Below are 23,995 nucleotides of genomic sequence, written 5' to 3' on the forward strand. Positions count from 1 at the left end.
CCCCCCCCCCCCTGGTTACTACGTTCCTGGGTATCTGGAAAAAGAAAACAGGCCTTGGTAACTTTGTCTTAAGGGAGCTGTATATAATCTCCTGATAGGTTGTTTCATGTAGCGTCTTGCTCTAAAGAGCCCGAGGCATCCTTTTTCTCTGCACTGCAGTGTTTCGTGCTACAAAATATGCTTGCCTTGGTATACTCCAGTAATTATCATAGTAAATGTGAAGCTTTCAGAACTATATAAATCACAAAAACAAGACACAGGTTTATACAAATGATAGTCATATTCAATTTAACAAACCTGGTTAATATGTATATATTACTCCAGTGAGATCTATGTATTTGGACCTTGTTAATGTACTAGATGCTTGAGGAATAGGTGACTGCGATAATGAAAGAAAAGTAAATATTCATCAGAGAACTTAATTACTAGATTTGGGGAGAGAGTTTTATGTGAATATTACAGAAACTGTGCACTTGCCATTTTTCACTTGCTGTATTTTGAATGATTTTCCCCCATCTTGCCATTGTACTCCAAGCAGAATATAAAGTGGGAGGAAGAACAGTACTGAGGCAAAGTCTGTACTATTGAGTCTTGAACATTTAGGGGAAACATTTAAGTTTTCTAAAAATTCCTTGTAATGGGGAGTACCTTGTAAGTATTCTTTCCCTCCTAGTTCTGTCCTGTCCCAGAACCATGCATCAAGTACTTCCTGGGATCATTAGCTTTGTGTTCAAGATGAGTGATTTGTAGTGAGAGAATGTATAAACATTTCAAGTCATATCAAAGATGCTATTGTACATCAGTAGAATTACATTAATTTCAAGTGTGTAGAAAGTAATTTTTTTTCTTTCCATGTGGTTTAGATGATGTAATGAATGATATACTATGCTCAGATGAAGAAAAAAAATCTTTAGGTAGATTTTTAAAAAGTGTTAAAATACCAATATTATTTTATTATTTTATCAGGAAACAAGATATTAGCAATGTTTAACTTGATTAGTTTGCGGATTTCCTAGTACAAAAATAAGATCCAACAAATTATTATGATAGTATTTATTTTTAATTTATTTTAAAATGCTTCTTTGCACTGTGGCAATAGCTACCTTCATGTATTTAATTACAGTTAGGCTGTACAAATCATAACATACACACAAACTTGCACAGGTATATACAGTAGAGACTCACTTATCCAACATAAACTGGCTGGCCAAACGTTGGATAAGTGAATATGTTGGATAATAAGGAGAGATTAAGAAGAAGCCTATTAAACAACAAATTAGGTTATGATTTGACAAATTAAGCACCAAAATATCATGTTATACAACAAATTTGACAGGAAAGGTAGTTCAATACGCAGTGATGCTATGTAGTAATTACTGTATTTACGAATTTAGCCCCAAAATATAATGATATATTGAAAACATTGACTACAAAAATGCGTTGGATAATCCAGAACGTTGGATAAGCGAGTGTTGGATAAGTGAGACTCTACTGTATGTGCAAATAAATCCCTCACTTCTCCCAGGAAAAAGGCCAGGTTCCAAACTGATCAAAAACATTCCAGCAAACGCTTTAGGACAGGCAACTAGCAATGCTTAAGCTGCCTTTCTTCTAATGGTGAAGGCTTGTGTTAGGCTTCTCTCAAACCTCCCTACTGTTAACCAAGCAAAAAGCAATGGAAACAGATAACCACATAAAATAAATAGAAAGATAAAGAGAAAAAATTGGGAGGGTAAGTGTTAAAGAGAGGACTCGTTTTGATTGCTCTTTGTCTGAAAATGGAAATGTATACACTATAATATGTGGAAGGAATAAAAGCTCAGTACTCTTAAGCCATTTTTAGTTTAGTTACGATACATTATCACAAATGTAGATATAGATGTGGCCGGCATGACTGCATGGAACGCCATTACTTTCCCGCCGGAGCGGTACCTATTGATCTACTCACATTTGCATGTTTTCGAACTGCTAGGTTGGCAGAAGCTGGAACTAACAGCGGGCGCTCACCTTGTGTGACTGTGGAGCAGAACAAACAACTCCTCATATGTACACTTGCCCACAATGCCCTGCCTCATGCATGGAGGAGGTGTTGTTCAAAGCTATGGACAATGTAACTGCTGTTGCCCACTTTTGGTCTAAAACTATTTAGCTGTTTGTGATTCCTTTATTTTATCACTTTTAAACTTATTTATTATACAATGCTTTTGACACGAAATAAATAAATAAATAAAGCTCCACAGTCACACAAGGTGGCAGATTCCTCCAGGTAGTGCCATCTTGCCAGGTTGTCTTTTGATCTGCCCACTCCACTTCTGAGTCTGTTTAGGGACTTTGAAGTTGCCCATTCTTGGTTTGCCCCTGGAGGCAGACCCTCATGGGGGCCATCCAGTTAGAATTGCCTGGTTTAGCTGCCCAGAGGGATACTCTTGCTGTTGCTGGGGGAACATCAAGAGGAGTGGTGGTTCTCATGAAGTTTTTCCTTGATTTGAGTCTAGTGGGAGGAGGCTGATGGTCATGCAGTAGGTGGCTTTCACAATGTTCGACCTTATTTTTCTCACAGTTAGCAGCAACTTCCCGTCACACTTCGGGGGGGGGGGGGGGTAATGCCAGCTAGCTTATAGAGTTTATCAACAGGTGTAGGTTTAAGGTATCCTGTAATTATTCTACATATTTTGTTCAGTGCTATGTTCACCTGCTTCGCATGGACAGACTTGTGCCAGACAGGACAGGCGTACTCAGCAGTTGAGTAAGACAAGGCCAGGGCTGATGTTCTTATTAATTATAGGTCTGAACCCCATGCACTGCCAGTAAGTTTACGCAGGATGTTATTGCATGCAGCTACTTTGTGCTTGGTGTTCATGCAGTGTTTCCTATATGTTAGTGTTCGACCTAAGGTGACACCAAGTTATTTAGGATGGAAACAGTGTTCGAGCTCTTGGGCTTCCCAAGTAACTTTCAGTTTCCTGTTGGCTTCACGGTTATGTAGGTGGAAAGCCAAGGTCATCAGCATACATAAAACTCTTGTGAGTGGTAGTTGTGGCTGATCATTCGTGAAGATGTTAAACAAGGAGGAAGAACTAATGAAAGAATATGTAATTAATAGGCACAAAATAATGGACAGACTACAGAGCTAAAAGGATGCAGAAAACGTGATCAAAAGAATTAAAAGATATTTTAAGTTTTGACCTTAAAAGACAATTGCTATAAAATGATGTATCAATGGTACCCGAGTCCAGTCAAACTGGCAATGATGTAGAAGAGAACTAACAATTTATGTTGGAAATGTGAAACATACCAAGGTACTTTCTCTACCATATACTCCAAAAGAATATTGGAGACTGATACAAAATATGTTACAAGAAATATTTAAAATCTTCAATATTTTATGAAATGTGTGCTAAAGAAATAGAGATGAAGACTTAGTTGTAACAATGATAACTTTGTACAAGAATTCCCCATATCCCAACAATCCTCACTCCCTTTGTTTTCTTCTTGTGACATATTAGACTTTTGGTACAGATGCAACTAACCAATAATAAACCTACTACGCCCAAATTTTTCTTTTTCCCTCTCTTTTCCCCCTGCCTCCCCTCCTAGTAAAAGTCCAATAAAAATTATTTGAGGGATATTTAAAATCAGAATACAGCTAGATCCAACTTAATTTTTCCAAATGAACAAATATTTTTTAAAGTTATTACATTATACAATTATTGCAGCAAGGCTATCTTATGCACAACAATCAAAAATTAAAGCATTTCACCACCTTCTCCACACAGAGGCCTACTGTTTCCTTGTTCTTCCTTTTTCTACTGACATAACCAAAGATAATAATATTCCAGGTTAGGTCTGACCAGGGCAGAACAAAGTGGTGTACTATTGCTTTCATTGATTTGAACACTTCTGACGTTATTTAGCTTTCCTTACCTTGTCTTGGTTAGTCTTATTCATATAACATAAATTTCCAATCAAACGAATTAGATGGGATTTAAAACCCACAGCTGGATGAGAGATTGGCTCCTGCCCTCTTGCAGAATGAGTTGTTGTGAAGATGTTTGTTGTTTGCTTTCCAGAAAGATGTGTAAGTCGCAAAATAGCTTTAAAATATAAGGAAAATTGTCTTATTGAAAACATCACAGGCAATCTAATTGTAAATTAATTTTATTTTGATTTAAGTTCGATTTTGCAGCTAAATCTAAATCAATATTATTGCAATTGAAAGTAAAACCACTAGAATTTAGATAATCTGTCTTGGCAAAACAGAAAAGAGATATAACGGGTGTAATCTAGCTTGCAAAAGTAGAGATTACAAGATCAACCACTGGTCTCTCAACTATAGGAAACTTTCCAAGAAAGAGGAATGATGCTGTGTGTTTGAGATTTAGGAGTACACCACAGAAACCCCCCTGCACCATACATTAAACAAAATATTAGTTATCAGTTCAAAATCTCCATTAATTATAACTTACAACCTAAAACACTTCTCATATTATCTGCCTTCAGATAATATGATAAATAAGAATTCTTGAGAATCCAAGTGTATGGCACTTGATAGCTTCAATTTGGTTTTACTACTAGTGTGTGGGGAGAGCTGGAGAAGGGGCTGAAAAAACCTGGAGAAATGCAAAAGCAAGGAAAAATGGTGATAAATATATAAACCTAATTCCTAGTTTGTTAAACTCAAGTAAGTCCATAAACCACAAACTAGAAACAAACCCTGGAATATTATTCTAGTTTATGAGGAAAGCAATAAACCTGAAGGATTTGGCTCTGACATTGGGTCTTTCCTCCCTGGCAAGTTGTTGGTTCTTTAAGCTGAGTTTAACTGAGCAAAATACAACAGCACACTTTTCACAAATAAGTAAGAATTTATTTATTTATTTACCTTATTTATACCCCACCTTCCTCAACCCCGAAGGGGAGTCAAAGCAGCTTTACACATAGGCAACTACTCAACGCCTTTAAAACAATGTACAATTAAAAAACATATGAAATAGAATTTAAAACACTTTAAAACATTAAACAAGATACTATCACTGTTAATCACACTATCTATAAATGCAGCCCATGTTAATTGTAGCACAGAAAACAAGGATTTAAAAGAAAATTTAACATCTATAATTGAGAATAAGTGGTTTTCTGTAGGTGCTGTTCCTGAAAATAATATTCTGATTCATTTTGGGCACTTTTGTGTATTTGGATCCTAATTCCGTCTTCTCAACCCCACAATGGTCCATGCTCTCCTGGTGCTGCCGCCAATTCCACTAAAATTTGTCTGTTTCAAAAAAATTATCTCATGTATGTCTTCTTGCTCAAAACAAAGCAAGAGAGTGCAATTTTCTTTTAAATCAAGAAGCATGTTTCCCGTGAACCTTGTTTTGAGGAAGAAAACATGAGAAAGAAGTTACATCTGCTGCTAAATGTTGGTTTACATGGTATCAAAATAGAAGTAGCAATGTCTAATTCAGAAATGGACAAGGGAACGCTGTATCCTTATTCTGTTTTAAGTCAAGTCTTGAATTCACTGGTTCACTTAAGATCAATATAATGACTAACTAATGTTATCTTCTTGTTAATTAACACTACAAATATGAAGTTAAATTAATTCAGAGCATTCAAAATGATCTTAACAGGCTAGAGAGATGGGCTGAAACTAACAAAATGAAGTTCAACAGGGACAAATGCAAGAAAAAGGCAGATAAAATGGAATGCAAAGATACAGAATGGGGGACGCCTGGCTCGACAGCAGTACATGTGAAAAAGATCTTGGAGTCCTCGTGGACAACAAGTTAAACATGAGCCAACAATGTGATGGGGCAGCTAAAAAAGCCAATGAGATTTTGGCCTGCATTAATAGGAGTATAGTGTAGTATAGGGAAGTCATGCTACCTCTCTATTCTGGCTTGGTCAAACCACACCTGGAATACTGTGTCCAATTCTGGGCACCGCAATTGAAGGGAGATGTTGACAAGCAAAATGATCAAGGATCTAGAGAACAAGCCCTATGAGAAACGGCTTAAAGATCTGGGCCTGTTTAGCCTGCAGAAGAGAAGGCTGAGTGGAGACATGATAGCCATGTATAAAGCTTATTTTCTGCTGCCTTGAAGACTAGGATGCGGAAGAATGGCTTTAAACTACAGGAAAGGAGATTTCACCTGAATATCAGGAAGAACTTCCTCACTGTGAGAGCTGTTCGGCAGTTGAACTCTCTCCCCCAGACTGGCTCCTTCTTTGGAGGTTTTTAAGCAGAGGCTGGATGGCTATCTGTCGGGGGTGCTTTGAATGTGATTTCCTGCTTCTTGACAGGGGGTTGGACTGGATGGCCCATGAGGTCTCTTCCAACTGTTGAACCTGTTATGCCCCTGCTGCTACCACTTACCAGTGAGAAGAAAGGAAATTCAGATTCAGAAAGGAAGATACAGTTGATCTGGGCTATGGGTGGAAGGGAAGACACACTTTGTCTGTAAGCCTAGTCTAATGCCCCTCCTTCTCCAAGATGGAACCAGGTGCTTCTTCATCATCCAAAATGTCTGATCTCCTCTTCCCCACCAGAAATAGCAGCAATTACCCCTTCCAGGGATTCACAGCTGCCAGGCCGGGAGGAAGACATGGTACTATGTGGGAAGCTGTTATTTGATAGAAAACAAAAGATCATACTGTCATTATATTTTGCATACACTGGACACGTTTCCTACTTACTGATAGCAGCTTCAAGCAAATCAGGGCAAGATTGTAAACATTCCAGTTGTCCATCATTTGATGTAATTTCACAAAGAACATCAAGGAGCCGAACTGTGACCAGTGCTTCCTACCAAAAAGAGGATACAAATTACTAACAAAATACCTACTGAAACATGAATATTTCTAATTTTCTAATATATCTTAATTCATGTCCCATTATTAATCATGCCTAAGTCTGAATATCAGCTTCCACATTTTAAAAACCAAGATGCCAATTGCTTTGTTCTTGAATCATGTGATATAAATGGTTTTCATTGTGTTCTATTGTAATTTAAAGTGCATTTTAAGTGAGTTTCCCTGTATTTATTTATTTATTTATTTATATAGTAAATAAATAAATAAATAATAAATTTGTTAGCAAACTTCTGATGATTGAAAACACAGCGATATCACCTCTTGAAGCCCCAAAAAGAGAAAGGTAGCTGTATAACATAGTCAACAATCAAGGGACAAGCATCACTTGCATACCCTAGCATCTTATCCCACAACTGCAAAAATATACCATTAGTCAACTATTTTTAAAATTCATTTAAATATTATGTTCCAGTGAAATCAGTGTAAGTAATTTAAAATTAATCATAATGAAAATAATGTATAAACATTCTAAAAATATATTAACAGAATTTAAAAGACTAAATACTTTAAACATTGTAAGCATTTAAACCTATGTATACATAAACATTAGGATGAAATCCTTTAATTAAAAGCCAAACAAAACAAAACCAATACAAGTGTTAATTCGGGTTTAAGGAAAAGACATTTCATAGCTGGAATGATACAATAGAGAAGACTCAACATACATATTCTCACACAATGTACTGATTCCACTGATGAGATACCCAGAAGGACTTCTATAGTAAATCCCATAATAAGCAAACTTATATACTTCATACAGATTTGAGAATTCAGATTTTCCTGACACCTAAACTTAACAACTATTGTGCAGAATTTTAACTCACACAGATTTTATTGCACTGTTCTGTGAAATCGAGTTTTTCTAACACAATTAATTACAAAAATCATATCCAAGTCATAATAATAAACAGACTTAAGGGCAAAAACATGACATTAATAAAGGCTAAACAGAGAATTACAATATCACAATCTTGTGAATAATGCATTTTAATATGTTTTGCCTTGTTTCAAATAACTCAAACAGTCAAAGAATGACAATAACAGTTAAGCTACCAAAGTGGAACCAATATTAATGTCTCCATTTGAGTCCATGCTATATCTTTATCCCTACCTGTTCTGTCCCCTGAGCTAAGTTTTATGTGTCCAATTCTCGCTAAGAACAGAGTTGGAAACTCACAACAAAAATGTGTAACAATAAAGAAAAATAATTTAATTGTATGAAAGATCAGTACCCTAATTCCTCCCAGGGCTTGACTAATAAATAAATACTTTGAAGGAACAGATGGGAACGCAGAACTTAACTGATACTCTTTTGATTCTTTCTAAGAGATCTTCCTTTCTGGCCTCTTTCCAGTGTTCTTCTTAAACGGAGCCTCCTAAACCACAAACTAGAGTTTCCCAAACCTTTGACTTGTCAAACATGAGTTTCCTTGTTAACCATTGACATGAAGTTTCCTAAACCTTAAACACTGGAGATGTTGCAGCCTCTAGACTCCTGGCACCCTATGACTAACTAAATGGCTGCAAAGAAGGTAAAGAGGACTGCAATCGCCACCCCTGAGGGGTTTCTAAATAAGGTTCCCTCCCACAGAAAACTATACAAAAAATAACAGAACCCATTCTAACTAAGGGGACTATGAGACTAAACAACGAAAGAAAATAAAAGCCTTTGTTGGGGAATGACAACTTCAATTTTAGCCAAAGTGCTATATGGTATGTACCAAATATACTTGTGCCTAAGTCGAGGACAAGTTTTGGGACAAAACTTACGGACTTTGATGACCTGTGGATAAATTGAGGATCATTCAATGAAAAGGGGATAATGCCAGCTTCACCTCAGGTGGCTAGGTGACCCTCCCGACCACCACTTTCCAGCGCAGACATTCAAAAAGGCTAGATTTAATGCTAGATATTATTTTGTTGCCTTTTGTGAAGAGAGAGACAAATATTTGTCTGCTCTGGTCCTTTAACACCTCATCTGCTCTCAGCAAGTTCCTTCAGCATTATGGGAGGCAGTCAACCTGGCCCTACAGATTTGAACTCATTTAAGGTGACCTAGGTGATTCCTGACTCTCTACCTTGATTAGCAATCCAGATCCCTTGCCAAAATCTCTGTTGCAGCATGGAAGTACACAATTCCCTTTTGGAGAAAACTGAAGTAAAATAGGCATTGAGCAGCTCTGTCTTTTCATTGTGATCTGTTAATGTTTTGCTATCCCTATGGAACAGCAGCCACACTTTCTCCTTGGCCATTCTCTTATCTTGAAAACATCTGAAAAAGATGTTTTTGTTGCCTAGCTAATCACAGTTCGTTTTTAACTTTAGATTTCCTTATACTATTTCCTGAAAACTTGAGTTTCCTTCCCTTCATTCTATCTACACACTTTTATCTTCATTCTCTTGAGTTTACTGCACGCCCATGTTGGCTTTTTCAGATGTTTCCCATTTCCTTTTTCAATGAAATTGTTTGTGATTATGCTTTTTGCAACTCATTCCTTAAGCAAGTCCATCCTTCCTAAGTGTCTTTTTCCTTCAGCACATCTACATCAAATTCCATGCAATGATTTCCTAAGCTTGTTGAAATCAACTTTCTTGAAATTCAAAGCCTGTGTTTGATTGTATTCTTCTTGGCCCTGTCACTAGGTAGCACAGCATCTTCTTTTTCAGCATCAAATGACAACATCTGAGAATCATACCTCATTGTCATTATTCACTGTAGAAGCTAATGTTAGCACAGTCTGACATTTCTCCTGAAAGCAGCTCGAAAGGAATTTGACCATTTCTTCACTGATAACCAAATTATTTCCATCAACTTCTGACAATATTATCTCTAAAACCATAGTCCTGAAATAAAAAAACATATTTATATTGCAAAAGTTTGGGTTAATGGAAGATTGCATGGAAAAGGCAATAAACATCTATTAACAATAATAAAAACTTATTCAGACCACCACAACTTTTCAATAAGTCCAGACCATAGATTCTACCTCATGTAGTTTCTGACTAACATAAATACAGCCACTCAAAACTTAGATACAAACTACAATGAGCAAAATTTGTGAAGCCTAGGATGTGGATGGGATCCTTGGAGAGGTGAGAGCTACCACATGTATTGTAGATCCTCGTCCTTCCTGGCTGGTCAAACAAGTCAGATAGGTACTAGCAGAATGGGTGAAGGTGGTGGTTAATGCCTCCTTAGAGCAAGGCAAAAAAACAAAAGACGGAGGTTTTTACAAGTAGTATTGGAAGAAACTCTCTCCTGAGCGCTTCCCCTCTTAGAAGCGGGCTAAGCCTCATTATCTTTTTATCCCAGATTATCTGGCTGTGTGGATTCATATAATCCAGTTCAAAGTAGATAATCTAGGATCAGTATGGAAGGGGCCTCATGATCAATATACACTGCTCTATATCCCAGGATCTGATTCCAGATTATCTGATTTAAACTGGATTATATGAGTCCACACTGCAGATAATCTGGGATAAAGAGAAAAGTAATGGATCTGGACCAAACTTGGCAAACACCAGCTGTGAATTGTAGGGGAGTTTTGGGAGGGTTGACCCAAGACTTTTGGGAATTGTAGTTCACCCATACATTTTCTCAAGGGAGCATTCATTAAAAAAAGGGACAGCATGGTGTAGTGTAGTGCAGGGGTTCACAGTCCCTCAGACTGTTGGGGGGACAGACTGTGGTGAAATAGTCCAAAATTAGGATTGTTGTTGTTGTGTGCCTTCAAGTCATTTCAGACTTTGATCAATCCTAAGTCTAAAGTTTAGGACAGGGGACAGGTCAATGGCATTGGAGGGCCGCATTTGGCCCACAGGCCAGGCCATAGTTTGTAGACTCCTGGTCTAAAGTTTAGGGCAGGGGCCAGATCAGTGGCACTGGAGGGCCGCATCTGGCCCGCGGGCTGGGATGTGGTTTGGGGACTCCTGGTCTAAAGTTTAGGACAGGGGCCAGGTAAATGGCATTGGAGGGCTGCATCTGGCCTGCAGGCCGGGCCATAGTTTGGGGACTCCTGGTCTAAAGTTTAGGACAGGGGCCAGGTCAAAAGCATTGGAGGGCCGCATCTGGCCCGTGGGCCGGGCCTTGGTTTGGGGACTCCTGATCTAAAGTTTAGGACAGGGGCCAAGTCAATGGCATTGGCAGATCGCATCTGGCCCGTGGGCTGGGCTGTAGTTTGGGGACTCCTGGTCTAAGGTTTAGGGCAGGGGCCAGGTAAATTGCCTTGGAGGGCCGCATCTGGCCCACAGGCCTTAGTTTGGGGACTCCTGGTCTAAGATTTAGGACAGGGGCCAAGTAAATGGCATTGGAGGGCTGCATCTGGCCAACGGCCCTTAGTTTGGGGACTCCTGGTGTAGTGGTTTGAGAGTTGTCCTACGATTGTAGCTTCATTCCCGACTCAGTCATAGAAACCCACTGAGTGATCTTGGGCAAGTCACACACACTCAGCCCCAGAAAACCCAAACACTTTCAAACCAGGAACAGATTTCCTTATTCAGAGGCTGATGGCCATTTGTAAGGAGTGATTTGATGGTGTGCTATGATTTCTGTTCCTGATTAATAAATGTCATTTCCTAATTGGTTCTCTCATAAAAACAGCAAGGCACATCGTCCTATAAAAAATAGAACATTATGGTTTGTTGAGTCTCTCTCCACCAATTTAACAAAATTTCAGCCACAAAAACAAAGTTTCTGAAGTAGTACAATGACTTTCAAAGTAAAGACAACCCAATGAAACAGGAAATAAGACTTTTAAACCAGGAACAGATTTCTGCAATTATTAAAAAATGGTTTATTATAAAAGCTATGAAAATTCACCAAAAATCAGAGGATAAGGAAAACATTCTGAAATATGGTGTGCTAACAGTTGTAAATGTTTCTACCACTGTAGCAAATTTCATTAGGATAGCTCAAAAATGAGGGAGAGAGAGGCCCCTCAATTTTTCCCATTGATGATAAGTTTTCCTTTATGTGTATACGCACCCACCATTAACAAAGTACATATGAAGTTTCTGAAAGTTTTGAATTTTTTTGCTTTAAAATTCGGAAATGACTTTAGAAATGAAGCTGGGAATTGTAGCTTGCTCTCTGATAATGGAATATAACCGTTAGAAGTAGTAAGTAGAAGTAGATGGTGGGGGGCATGGGTTAGCTGTTTGATATACAACCATTTTGGCCGGATTTAGTCAGAATTAGCTTTCTTTTCTACTTGGCAAGAAGGATCAGTAAAGCTGTTTCCAAGGAGTTATCTTTGTGAGGTCGCTTTTGTGTCCGAGGTCTTCCAAGGCCTAACACATAGTGAAGAATGGGGGTCAGATAAGAAGTGAGAGAAATCTAGCTCTTGGAAGGGAAATTTACTCCTGGAAGAGTTATCATGGGAAAAGGTGTCTCTGCTGAAGCTTTATCACCAATCCTTGTTTCCACAATAAGCTAAATTTATCAAAAGCAAATTATCACAGGAACAGAAACTAAGGGGCACAAACAGCAAAACAAATACCACATGAGTGTTAACCCTTCCTTATGCCATCCAAAGCTATCTATCTGTCTGTCTATCTATCTGGATGTGGCTAGAGTCACCTTTAAAAATGTGCCTGTTCTGACTTACAAATACATTCAACTTAGGAATAAACCTACATAATTTATCTTGTTCATAGCTTGGGGACTGCCTGCACAAGTGACCATAGTCTAGCTATTGAATAAAGGCACTAGTTGCACATAAAAGGCATAGTGCTGTTATGAAGTCTTGTCTTCATTTTGCCTCTCTCCTCTTTACAAACTAAAGACACCAACCTGGATACTGCAACTCCTATCTAAACCCCTGCCAGTTGTGGCTAAATTGCAATGTTAACCAACCAATTTAAAACCATTACTGACATAGAAACATGTATTTAGAGATTCTATGCCAACTATAAAACCACAGAGTTTTTTTCAAATCATGTGAACAGGATACTCTATATGGAATGCTAAATGCTAAAACCCACATTGGTTTTTGGGGTTACCTTTCTTGATTGCTCAGTTTGGCATACATGGCTTTGACCAACTCTGGGCACTTCAGCAAATGGTTGGTAACAATCAAAAACCTGAAAGAAGAAGAAGAAGAAAAAAAGGACAAACTGTCATTGGTTATATGAAAACTGCAAAGTTAGCTAATCTGCAGTGTATTAATTCATATTGGCATTACAAGAATTGTTTACTATACAGATTAACTATCTATGATTACCTTATAAAGATGGTTGAAAAACATATTTCTTAAATGTCAAGAAACTTTGAACTAGTAAGAATATTCAGTTCAGGACATATTCTGCACAAAATCATAAATGGTAATTTATTTTCTTTGCCAAACTCAGTATTTTTGGAAAAGCTATTTTCTAAGTGGAAAAATCTGTTCCCTATGCAAAAATGCAATATGCAAATTTTGTGCAGAGGAAGTCTTCAAAAACTAACATTTTGTTGTGTTGTTTGCATCAAAAATGAAATTAATAATGAAATACAACCCTAGATTTGGGAGCCTTCTAAATATGATTTCCTTTAGCAGGAGATGAGGAAGCGGGGATATACTCACAAGCCAAATAGGGGCAATATGTGTACATTTGCAGGGTTTAGAGGCACAGAAACGGCACGAAAGTGGAAAACGGTAAACATCTTTGGGAGAGCTTCCTTGTGGAGGCAAGGGGGGCTCTTCAAAGAGGGGAAGTATAAAGAATGTGTCCACAGCAGCTATTCAGGAGTGATTTGCCAGGGAGATTGATGCTGGACTGTGTCCCCTAAAACTATGGAACAAATGGAGCGGCAGCAGTAGGCATTGCTGACCATTCTTGATTCTTGCCAATTTGTAGGCTGGGGGTGGGGGTGGGTATTAATGGCTGAGATTGCTGCTTAGTTGCCCCCCGCCCCAAATCTATGGGGAGATGAAGCACTCTCAATCATCAACTACTCTCTCAAAGTCTACGAAGTGGCAAGATGATAACTTAGATTGTTTTTGCCCCGCCTCCCCCTAGAGCAGAAAAGCAGTGGTGAGCCTTGCCAATCACTCCTATGAATCCTGCCCGTTTGTAGGCTTCAGGGGAGCAGTTGGCAACTGAGATTGTGGCTGCCCCATCTCCCCAAAGTGACAGAGAACTCGGCAAAACAGCAATATGTTGCCCACTGCACTCTTGAAGCATATGAACTAGTAGGGATTGAGAATAGTTGGTGATTATTGCCCTTTCCTCCCCTTGAAGCTTCAAAAAGTGTTGAAAAGCAGCAGCGGGCACCGTCAACCACCACTGCCTCAATGCCTGGCAGGCTTCCAGAGTCAGTTGGTGAGATAGACTGCTGTTGTCCTGCCTCTCCAAAGCCACAAGGAAAATGGAGAAGCAGTGATCTCAGTCACCAACTGCCCCACTGAAGTCGATGCACTGAAATTCAGGACAGTTGGCAACTGAGATTGCTGTTGCCCTGCCCCACAAAGTTGTGGGGAGAGCTGAGCAGTATTGCCAATGGCTCCCCTGATTTCCACCAGTTTGCAGGTTTCATGGGGGGAGATGACATTGGCAACTGAGACTGCTGCTGTCCTGCCTTCCCAAGGAGAGTAAAAGAGTTGCAGGGGGCATCACCCCTGCCTGCCAAAGCTTACACACTAGCAGACTTCCAGAAGCATTTGGCAAGAAAGATTTCAGTTGGAGCTGCAGGAGATTGATTTGAATCAGAGTTGCAAAGAGAGGATATTACTTTTCTCCTTGAGCTGTAGCCTAGTCCCAGCTCCCCAAATGCACAGAAACATTAGTAATAACAGGAAACTAAAATACATGTCCTTATTTTAAAAAGAAATTAAACTGGAAAATTAAATGTAAGTATTATACAATAGCATTTTGCACAAAAGCCTAATTCCTGCTGAAGTGGTATGCCCACACAGGGAAAAATGTTACACTTCAACCCATGTGCCTTGCCTCTCAAAGACTATTTTCCACAGGAAAGAATATCTCTATATTCTCCATTCTCCCCACTGCTGAACAAGCCCTGAGCTATTTTCTTATCTAATAGCAGGTATCTTAGCATCAATCAAAAGAGCAACCCTTCAATGGCTGCTTTTTTCTGTGAGGCACTCAACAACTATCACCTAAGATCGGTGTGTAGAGGCCTTTCCAAGTTTCATGAGACTCTACTGAAGCTGTCCCATACCTCCTCCTCGGGCCTTTCCCTGTGCATCACTTGGGCTGAGAAAACAGCTCCATCTGCTGCTTTTTTAGCCTATATGCTCAGTTGCTCTCACAGGAAACAATGGTGGCTAAACAAATCATAGACCTTTCATTCATGGTTTGCTTATTTATTAAAAAAAACTACTTCTTTTAAGACTAAATGTGCTAACAATTGGGGAATATTAACAAGGACTAAATGATAATGGATTTTCCACAATATTTTTAAAATATTCCAACGTTTCACTTTCTACTGGTTAGAATGCAAAGAAACATTTCAGACATACAAAAAAGGTTTCTATGCACCCAGAAGGACTTCCCATTTTCTCTTCTCTTCCCAAACATCAATCCTCTTGCATAAGCTGGGAATTAAAAAGCCACACTTTACTGTGGGGCAACTTGTTGGCAGCAATATCAGCTATGATTAGAAGGGGGCTGGGATGTATCATAGCTCTTTAGCTCATGGTCTTATTTTTGGCAAATAAAAGTTTTAAATATTTTAAAAAAGACAAATATAAGCTTTTTAGATGTATAAAACATATCAGAATTATACTACTACACATTATCCACTGCAACAACTATTAACAAACAAACATGCACAGAAACTATAAACTCTGATGGTTGTCATCCCTTATTAGTCCATTCTCTTTAAAATCAACTTGGCAGAAGTAAGGGGCTGAAATTAAATATGCTAACCCTCTTGGGGCTACAAATATGTTTTTAGCACTTCACTTTCCAAGTAAGGTATAAGTAATGATTAATTAGAATGATTATTGTTGTGTATCTTCAAGTTGTTTCAGACTTTGGGAGGCCCCAAAACAACACTATCAGAGTTTTCTTGTAAAGATTCATTCAAAGTGGATTTACCTTTATTTTCCTCTAAGGCTGAGAGAGCGTGACTTGCCTAAAGTCACCCAGTGAGATCAGAGGCATAGCCTGAAGTTCAAACCACTAAACCACATTTTCTGAATTCCTTCTCTCTTGTTTCCTACCTATATTTCTTTCTTAGACTCATACAGTTGGAAGAGACAACATGGGACATCTAATTCAACCCTTGCCATGCAGCAAAAGCACAATCAAAGTACCCCTGACAGACGGCCATCTAGCCAGTTTCCAAGGAAGGAGTTTCCAACACACTCCGAGTCAGAGAATTCCGCTGTTGAACAGCTCGTATGGTCGGGAAGTTCTTCCTAATTTTCAGGTGGAATCTCCTTTTCTGTAATTTGAACTCACTGCTCTGAGTCCTAGTCTCCATGACAGCAGAAAACAAGCCTGCTCCCTCTTCCTTACAACATTATTTCAAATATTTATACATGGTTATCATGTCATTTTTCTTAAAGTCAAAATTTCCCCTGAATAAACATAGTCAATGTGTCCATCTCGGCTATTTCATAGGTCTTCTTCATCAGCCATTCCTCTATACTAGTGTAATAACTTATTATATGAATTAAACCAATAGTAATACCTAAAGGAATTTACAACAAGTGGCATTTTTTACCTGAAAAGAGGAGATATAAAAGACTTAGTAAGAGTTCTCATTAATATTTTGATACAGTTTTTTAAAAATACATACACCCATTCTGATTCCAGGTGCCTTCTGTAGGCTTTCAAAACCGCAAGGACTACATTCAAGTTGTTTTCGTCCTGTAGTTCTTTCATTCTCTCAGGGTTAAGGCATGTTGCGAGAACCATGCAGCTGTAGCCAACTATCTTTTCATCCTGATGATTTAAGCAATTCCTCAAAAAAACAAACAACAACATGTATTGTTGAAGACTCTTTAAGAAAATGTATCAATAGAAGATAACAATGCCCTAGATCTTCAGAATCAAATGAGAAACAAGTTTTCTTTTTCTAATTTGTTTTCAATTAACCCTTAAGCTAGCAAAGTATAAAAAGTAACACACTACTTTCTTATACTCTGCTGAACCTTGAAACCCTGCTTTATACAGTCAAATCTTTAAACCTTGTATCTGGACTCTGGACTGACTTCCTGACTTTATTAATGGAGTTGAGTACTAATTTTTACCCTTTGGAGTTTGGACATCACTTTGCCCTGCTTTCTTGATTTTGTTTTTATTTTCAATAATTTTTATTGAAAATAAAAAAAGTTTTCTTTACATAAAAAGTGGGAGAACATTTTGGGTGTAGGAAAGTAGGAAAATAAAATTAGAGAAAAAGGAAAAGAAAAAAAGAATATATATATATATGTAGCTTCCTTTCTTCATAGTAGCAGTATTTAATATTTTCTTCTTGTGTATAAAAAAGGGGGGGAAACAATTCAACATCAATCAACTAATCTCAGTTCACTTCCTTTCATATTGCCGCGGATGGTCTTTGGGTGTTTTATCAAATTGTCAAATTAAACTCTTTATTTTATTTTCTTTGAGCCAATCTTTGAAGAAAGTCCAATCTGTCATTTTAACATACTTTCCTTGTGATTCTGTAAATTCATATTCATAATGTCCATCATTTTTTCTATCCAGTCCTCTCGGTCAGGTATCTCATTCTGTCTCTATAACCTAGCAAAAACAATTCTAGCAGCAGAAGTAATGTAGAAAAAGAGTTTATCCGTATTTGTACTCCAATTCATGTTCATCATACCTAATAAAAAAGGTTCCAAGGGAATCTTTGCTTTCAGAATTTTCTGGGATAGTTCATGGATGGACTTCCAATAGGCCCTTGCTTTGTCGCACTGCCACCACATGATTTGATTTTGGAACCCTCACTACAGATTGTGCCTTTGAATCTTGGGGCTTTGTTTGTATTATCTCAGCTGTATGCTATATTTCTGTTCTGTAGTCAGACCTTGAAGAGACTCGTTGTTCAAGTTATTGTTTAAGTAAAACTGGTTTTAGGCACATCCTGGGTTTAGGTTAAAACCCTGTGCTTTTGTTCCAGGGCTCTTGTCCGACGACAACATTACATTCATCAAAAACTATCACTGATTGGCAAAAAATAATCACATATTTTGGACAAAGGAAGATACCTCCTGATACTTACAAGAAAAGAGAAGGGAAAGCAAGTTTCCAAATTGTGTTCTGCGATTCGCTATTTCCTGTTGCAACATTTCCAAGAAACTGGAGTCCACAGCGGAAGGCTAGAAGGAGAGCAGAAAGACATCCCATCAACATACTTTTATCACCCAACCAAAATTGTCTTTAAATCTCCTAAGATATAGTCCAGTGATTTATCAAGAAACAATACTATATGCAACTGGTGGGATTGTGAGTAAACATGGATAGGATCGATATGATAATTTCATTAAAACATTTATATTCCATTCCACATCAAAAGATCAGCATATTTATAACAGTTTTAAAGTATTTAATCTAAAACAGTGAACACAGGGTATACTTTATCAGAACTCAATAAAATTTCGATCCCTTGGTTCTATAAGCTTTGGTAAAAAAAAAAAAAAACCCAAGATTTAATGTGAAATGAAAATGGGTCCATCATCACCACCAATCTACCCTCCCAAGTTTTCCATTCTTGTGGTCATCTAATTATGTTGGGCTCCTATAATTATTAGATTTGCGTTATACATGCAGGTAAAAGTAGGGAAGATCTTCTCCCACTCCCAATCCAATACATTCTAGAGTATAATCTGGAAGATAATAAAATAAAAACACTATGATCTCATGGGCCAAAGACCTAGAGAAAAATATAGATTTGGAAAATTGGGAATATTTACGGAAAAAAGGATTTAAATTGTCAGTACCTGGTTCCATTAGAGAAAACATGTATAAAACGTTTTATAGAACTTATATAGCTCATGAATTAATGGCTAAAATTGATAAAACGCAACAGGGGGAATGTAGGAGATGTAAAACACAGAAAGGCACCTTCTTCTATGATTGGTGGACCTGTAGGGTGGTAAAAAATAGAAAAAGATGACTAAAGAAACTAATATAATGATTTCTCAAAAGATTACAAAAACCACAAAATGTGCCTATTGGGTTTGTTTCATGAGAGAATTGGTGAAGAAGATGCAGAAAATGAACCAGGGAAATGAACACAGTGTTTAAGATTCCTCCATTGCTCCTCCCCTTGGATGCTGGTTCATTTCTGTCTCACTCTAAATCAGAGCTACCTGTTGTACCTGAACCAGGAGATTCATTTTAATGTGAGTTTAAAAGCCAGAATGCGAAGGAGAGAGAGCCGCTATTGGTCACAATGTTTATTCCTAGAACAATATTCAGTGCACACCTGTACTACATAAGGACTTATGTGACTACTCTGTCTTGGTCACTCATTCCGATTCAGGACATCTTCAGCTTTTTGAGACTCAAAATGCATGTTCATTAGCCACTTGAAAGAAAGGAGCCATATTTAATATTATTTGTTAAATCCAAATCTGGCTCTCACTTCATCCTACCTTCTCTACATTTTTCCAATCCAAGCAGACCAAGTGAAAACTAATGCTGCAAATATCAATAAGCCCAACACGGCAGAGAGTGTGACTGGAAAGGAAAGAGAAGTCTGAGGTTTCCTACCAAACAGAACTCTGCAGAGACATCCCTAGCTAAGAGATACGTAACTGAACTGAAAGCAGGAGCCGATTTCTGCCTCAGTGCTCACTCGGTGAACCAAAGGGATGTGTCTTGGCCAAACTGGAGCTGCCACATGGTCAGTTTTGGCAGACAATTGGCCTTTGTTAGGGGAATCAGATGGAGATCAAATTGATCCTATTTTCAATTTTAGCATAGTAAAAAAAATTGTACTTCAGGGTAATCTACCATGCCATCACAGAACTCAATAAACAACAATAAAAGCGTACAAAGTGGATTTCATGAAGTTTTCTTACATGAGGAGGAAGGCTCAAGGGGCGATTTGGGCATCTGCGACCTTTGAAATCGAGCCGGGTTTCGAACAATGAAATGATGTTGTACTTCTCTCTGAACCTTATTATTATTATTATTATTATTATTATTATTATTATTATTATTATATTTTATAGTATATAGTTTGATTTATATCAGTGATTCCCAAAGTGGGCACTACCGCTCCCTGGTGGGCGCTGCAGTGATCCGGGGGGCGGTGATGGCCACAGGTGCATTTGCCATATGCATTAATACATAAATCTTTCTGTTTAATTGCTATTACAAAATTTTAAAAATTAATTTTCAGTGGGCGCTGAGTAATATTTTTTCTGGAAAGGGGGCGGTAGGCCAAATAAGTTTGGGAACCACTATGTTACAGTAACATAAGTACCTTCCATGCTACCTTCAACAACATTTCTTATTTATTCATAATTTGAAAAAAATCATAAAGAAAAAGGGTGGACATTACTTTGTACTCAACCCCAAGTGACCTTATTTTAAGTTTCCTTTCTCTGTGTTCCAAAGAAGCAATGTTCCCAGGCCCTCTAAGCAGTTCTGTTTGCCAGCTGGCTCAGCACCATTCAAACAGCTACTCTTTTACTATTTCAAGGGCCAGGCAATCAAACCTCCATCTGTATTGAGCTAACCTTTAGTAATATATATTTAACTGTATTTAATATTTAATTATATGTTATGCCCATTATTGAATAAGGGAGGAAACTGAGTACTTGTCATTTTTGCCCAAATGCCTTGTGTACTGGTGTTCTGGATCTCCATGAATTGGCATATATATATATATATATATATATATATATATATATATATATATATATATATTCCCTTTAACATCTGCTTTTGAGGCCTTAAGTACTAATTTACTGAATGAAACATTTCACTGAACGTGGGGGTTTTAAATCACCCTGGTATGAAGATTTATGTAATATGTGTGATACCTAAAACCTTTATGCCAAATGCATTTTAAAAGCAAGCAAAAGATGGCAAAGACGTGTGCTTTCCTTAATTTCCTAGAAGGGAACTTTTAGGATGTTGAGTTCCTTGACTATAAACTGCAATGGTTTGCAAAGTTAAAAAATAAAGTGAGTAGTGAGAAACATAGCATATTTCTTTTGATATATCGCTATTTCACACTATGTAGCCTGTAATAGTAGTTTTCCTCCATTGTAAAAGAGTAGGGAAAGGAGGCTATAACAATGTCATCAAGTTTATTCAAAAATATGTTAAAAACGGCCATAATTTAAGATTGAATATATTTAATTAATTATTAAAGGTTAGGCCTATTGTCACATCTTAAACCAATTTAGTTATTTTGAACCATAGCAAAATTACAGTTCACAGAATATCTGGGCAAAGGATATGTTGATCTTGCATAACTTGTTCTTTAAAGGATGTATCACAGCGCTCTCTAGTGCCTGATTATATAGTGTCAGATGATTAAAAACCGAATTGTTGTTGTGTATTTATACCTTGCTTTTTCTCTCCACAAAGAAAACATGATAGTTTCTTTAAATCACCTTCTAACTAGAGAAGTGGATCCCAATCTTTAGTCCACCAGGTGTTTTGGATTTCAGCTCCCACAATTCTAAACAGATGGTAAACTGGCTGGGATTTCTGGGAGTTGAAGTCCAAAATGACTGGAAGACCAAAGGTTGGGATCTTCCAGTTTCATAATACATATACTGTACCTCTCTTGTGAGTTACCTTTGCACAACTAGAACTCGGGCTCCCTTTCTCTCTCCAGCTGAGCTCTACTAACTGCTTTTGTTTTAATTATTGAAGATTTAATTGTATTTATATATGTTTTAAATCACATTGTTTTAAATGTTGTGAGCTACTTTGAATGATGATCTAAAGAAAGAACTAGGATACAAATATTGTTATGACAATGATACCCTATAAACACAGCTGGAAAGCTAGATACAGTGAAACAAGAAACTAAAGCAGACAATGGGGTAGAGAATTACATGGTGTTTTACTAGGGAAATGGAAATCTGTGAACAAATGGAGTAACATAATAAGGAGAGATGTAGCAAAATTGTCAAAGGATGTAATGCAAAGTCTGACCGGCTCATGTCAATAAGACTTCATGGAACACCATCATCAAGTTTGTGCTTTAATGCCAGAGATAGAAGAAAACAAAATTGAAAGATTCTATGCTGGAGAAAACTATACACCCAAACAGGAGTTATTGTTAATCATGGGCAATTGAAATGCAAAAATAGGAAATAGAATAGAAGCAAAGATTGTAGAAATTTTTGACTAAGGATTAAGAGATGAAGCAGGAGAGCAAAAGTTTGGATTTTGCATAACCTATGCTCAGGACAAGTAGAACGGGGGGGGGGGGGGGGGGACCAGAAAGGTTTCCAATTGCCAAGGGAACCTGAAAAGACTGCATTATATCACCCTGTCTCTTTAACTTGTACATTGAACATATAATACATAAAGTAGAATGAGACATCAAGGAAGGAGGTGTGAAAATTGTAGCAAGGAACATCAACAATTTGAGATATGCAGATGACACCCCAGCAAAAAATAGCAAAAATCTCGAACAATTCCTGAAGTAAGTCAGGGAAGGAAGTATAAAAAGAGAGGTTTACAATTAAACACTAAGAAGTCAAAAACAATGACCACAGATATATAACTTTAAAGTAGATGATGAAGACATTGAAATAGTTTACATTTTCCAAGTCTTGGCTCAATCATTAATCAGAATGGAGACTGTCATTGAAAAACCAGGAGAACACAATGACTTGGAAGAGCAGAGGAAAGGTGATTAAAAGACACTTATTTGAAATGTGCTGTTGGAGAAGAGTGGCTGTTTGAGAAGGGTCATAATGCTGGTAAGTAGATGATATCCTACATTCCATGCAGTAATGTCCTTAGAGGTCTCAAATTCATAAAGTTGCCATAAGTAGAAGCCAACTTTACAACATTTAACAACAAAGCTAGGGACATTAACACGCTAAAGAAAAATTATATAAACCCACAGGTAACAGGAAACTCCTTAGTACAATATGTTAATGTGTAAAATGAGCAAGTTTCAAGTTGCTAGACTAAGAAAAATAAGATATCTTATCTGATTAGGCAATGTTATGCATTTAATAATTAAAACTCCAAACTGTACGATAAAGACCTGGGAAAGAAATCCCATGGAAATTCTACCTGGAGATTTAAAAAATTAAAAGGATAAAAAACTTAATCAGCAAACAAATATATACATGTAGCTTTCACAAAACTTTACAAAAAGGTGTATTCCTACAATAATGTATTTAGAAAAACCATTAATTAAAAGGAGAATAAAGTCATTACAAAAATGATTGGTTGAATTACTTTGGTCAACCAATTTCTAAATTTGAAACAAAGATGCTGATTTGCAATCTGAACTATGGCAAGGCATTAGGATTGATCAATTCAATGTAAACATTAATAATTCATTCACAAATTTCCTGAAATGCTACCTGTTCAACACATATGTCCAAGTGAGCATGAAAGTTAAAACGTATCAATATGAAGGTAAGGCGGTATATGGAAAGTGTGTTATGCTTCTTCAATTGAACTTTTTTTCTCTATGCTGAAGCTCATTTTCTTTAGAAAAACACATGTTCAGTATTGGATTCCAGCAACATGTAAGTAGGAAACAATGTAATACAGTTTGAGTTAGAAAAATGGGATTCTACTACAGCCAACCCTACTTGTAGCTGTGTGTGCCCACCTACAACAGTCAAAAGCTGCCTCTAGAATGCCTTACTACTAATAATGCATGAATAGCAAAGGAGAGAGACAATGGAAGAGCAGGTAAATCTGCTTCACCAGCTACCCACAACAGACTTACAAACAAGCTGGCACATATCTATATGGCAAAGGAAAGGTGTAAAAAATTGGCATGGTTGTTTATTTCACTCTCCATATCTCACTCACATACCATGAAGAAGTAGCACAAAAAGGTGCCTGGAACACTAGCTCAGAATCAGCTAGAATAATATGTCTGCAAGATATATATAGTTGCTGCCACTTTGTTTCAAAGCAATAAAATGTTTCATATTGTATTGAAAAACTTGACTGAGTATTCTGTATTTCCTGAAATAGGAAGGCCTCTCTGTTTTATTGG

At 37.5% G+C, this 23,995-nt stretch overlaps 1 protein-coding gene across 2 annotated transcripts in view; it reads right to left on the reverse strand.

The window, feature by feature from the left end:
- The window catches only part of atxn10 (ataxin 10), a 125,686-nt gene that overhangs the window by 20,954 nt on the left and 80,737 nt on the right, over window positions 1-23,995 (reverse strand). For both annotated transcript variants that reach the window (XM_062983599.1, XM_003221427.4), the window contains exons 4-9: window positions 18,050-18,146; window positions 16,622-16,786; window positions 12,874-12,954; window positions 9,570-9,717; window positions 6,697-6,805; window positions 3,925-4,094 (exon numbers count right to left, since the gene is read on the reverse strand). In XM_062983599.1, coding sequence (XP_062839669.1) covers window positions 3,925-4,094; window positions 6,697-6,805; window positions 9,570-9,717; window positions 12,874-12,954; window positions 16,622-16,786; window positions 18,050-18,146 — 770 coding nt within the window. The remainder of the gene's footprint in view (window positions 1-3,924; window positions 4,095-6,696; window positions 6,806-9,569; window positions 9,718-12,873; window positions 12,955-16,621; window positions 16,787-18,049; window positions 18,147-23,995) is intronic.

Source organism: Anolis carolinensis, chromosome 5 (assembly GCF_035594765.1).
Source record: "Anolis carolinensis isolate JA03-04 chromosome 5, rAnoCar3.1.pri, whole genome shotgun sequence".
NCBI classification, from domain to species: domain Eukaryota; kingdom Metazoa; phylum Chordata; class Lepidosauria; order Squamata; family Dactyloidae; genus Anolis; species Anolis carolinensis.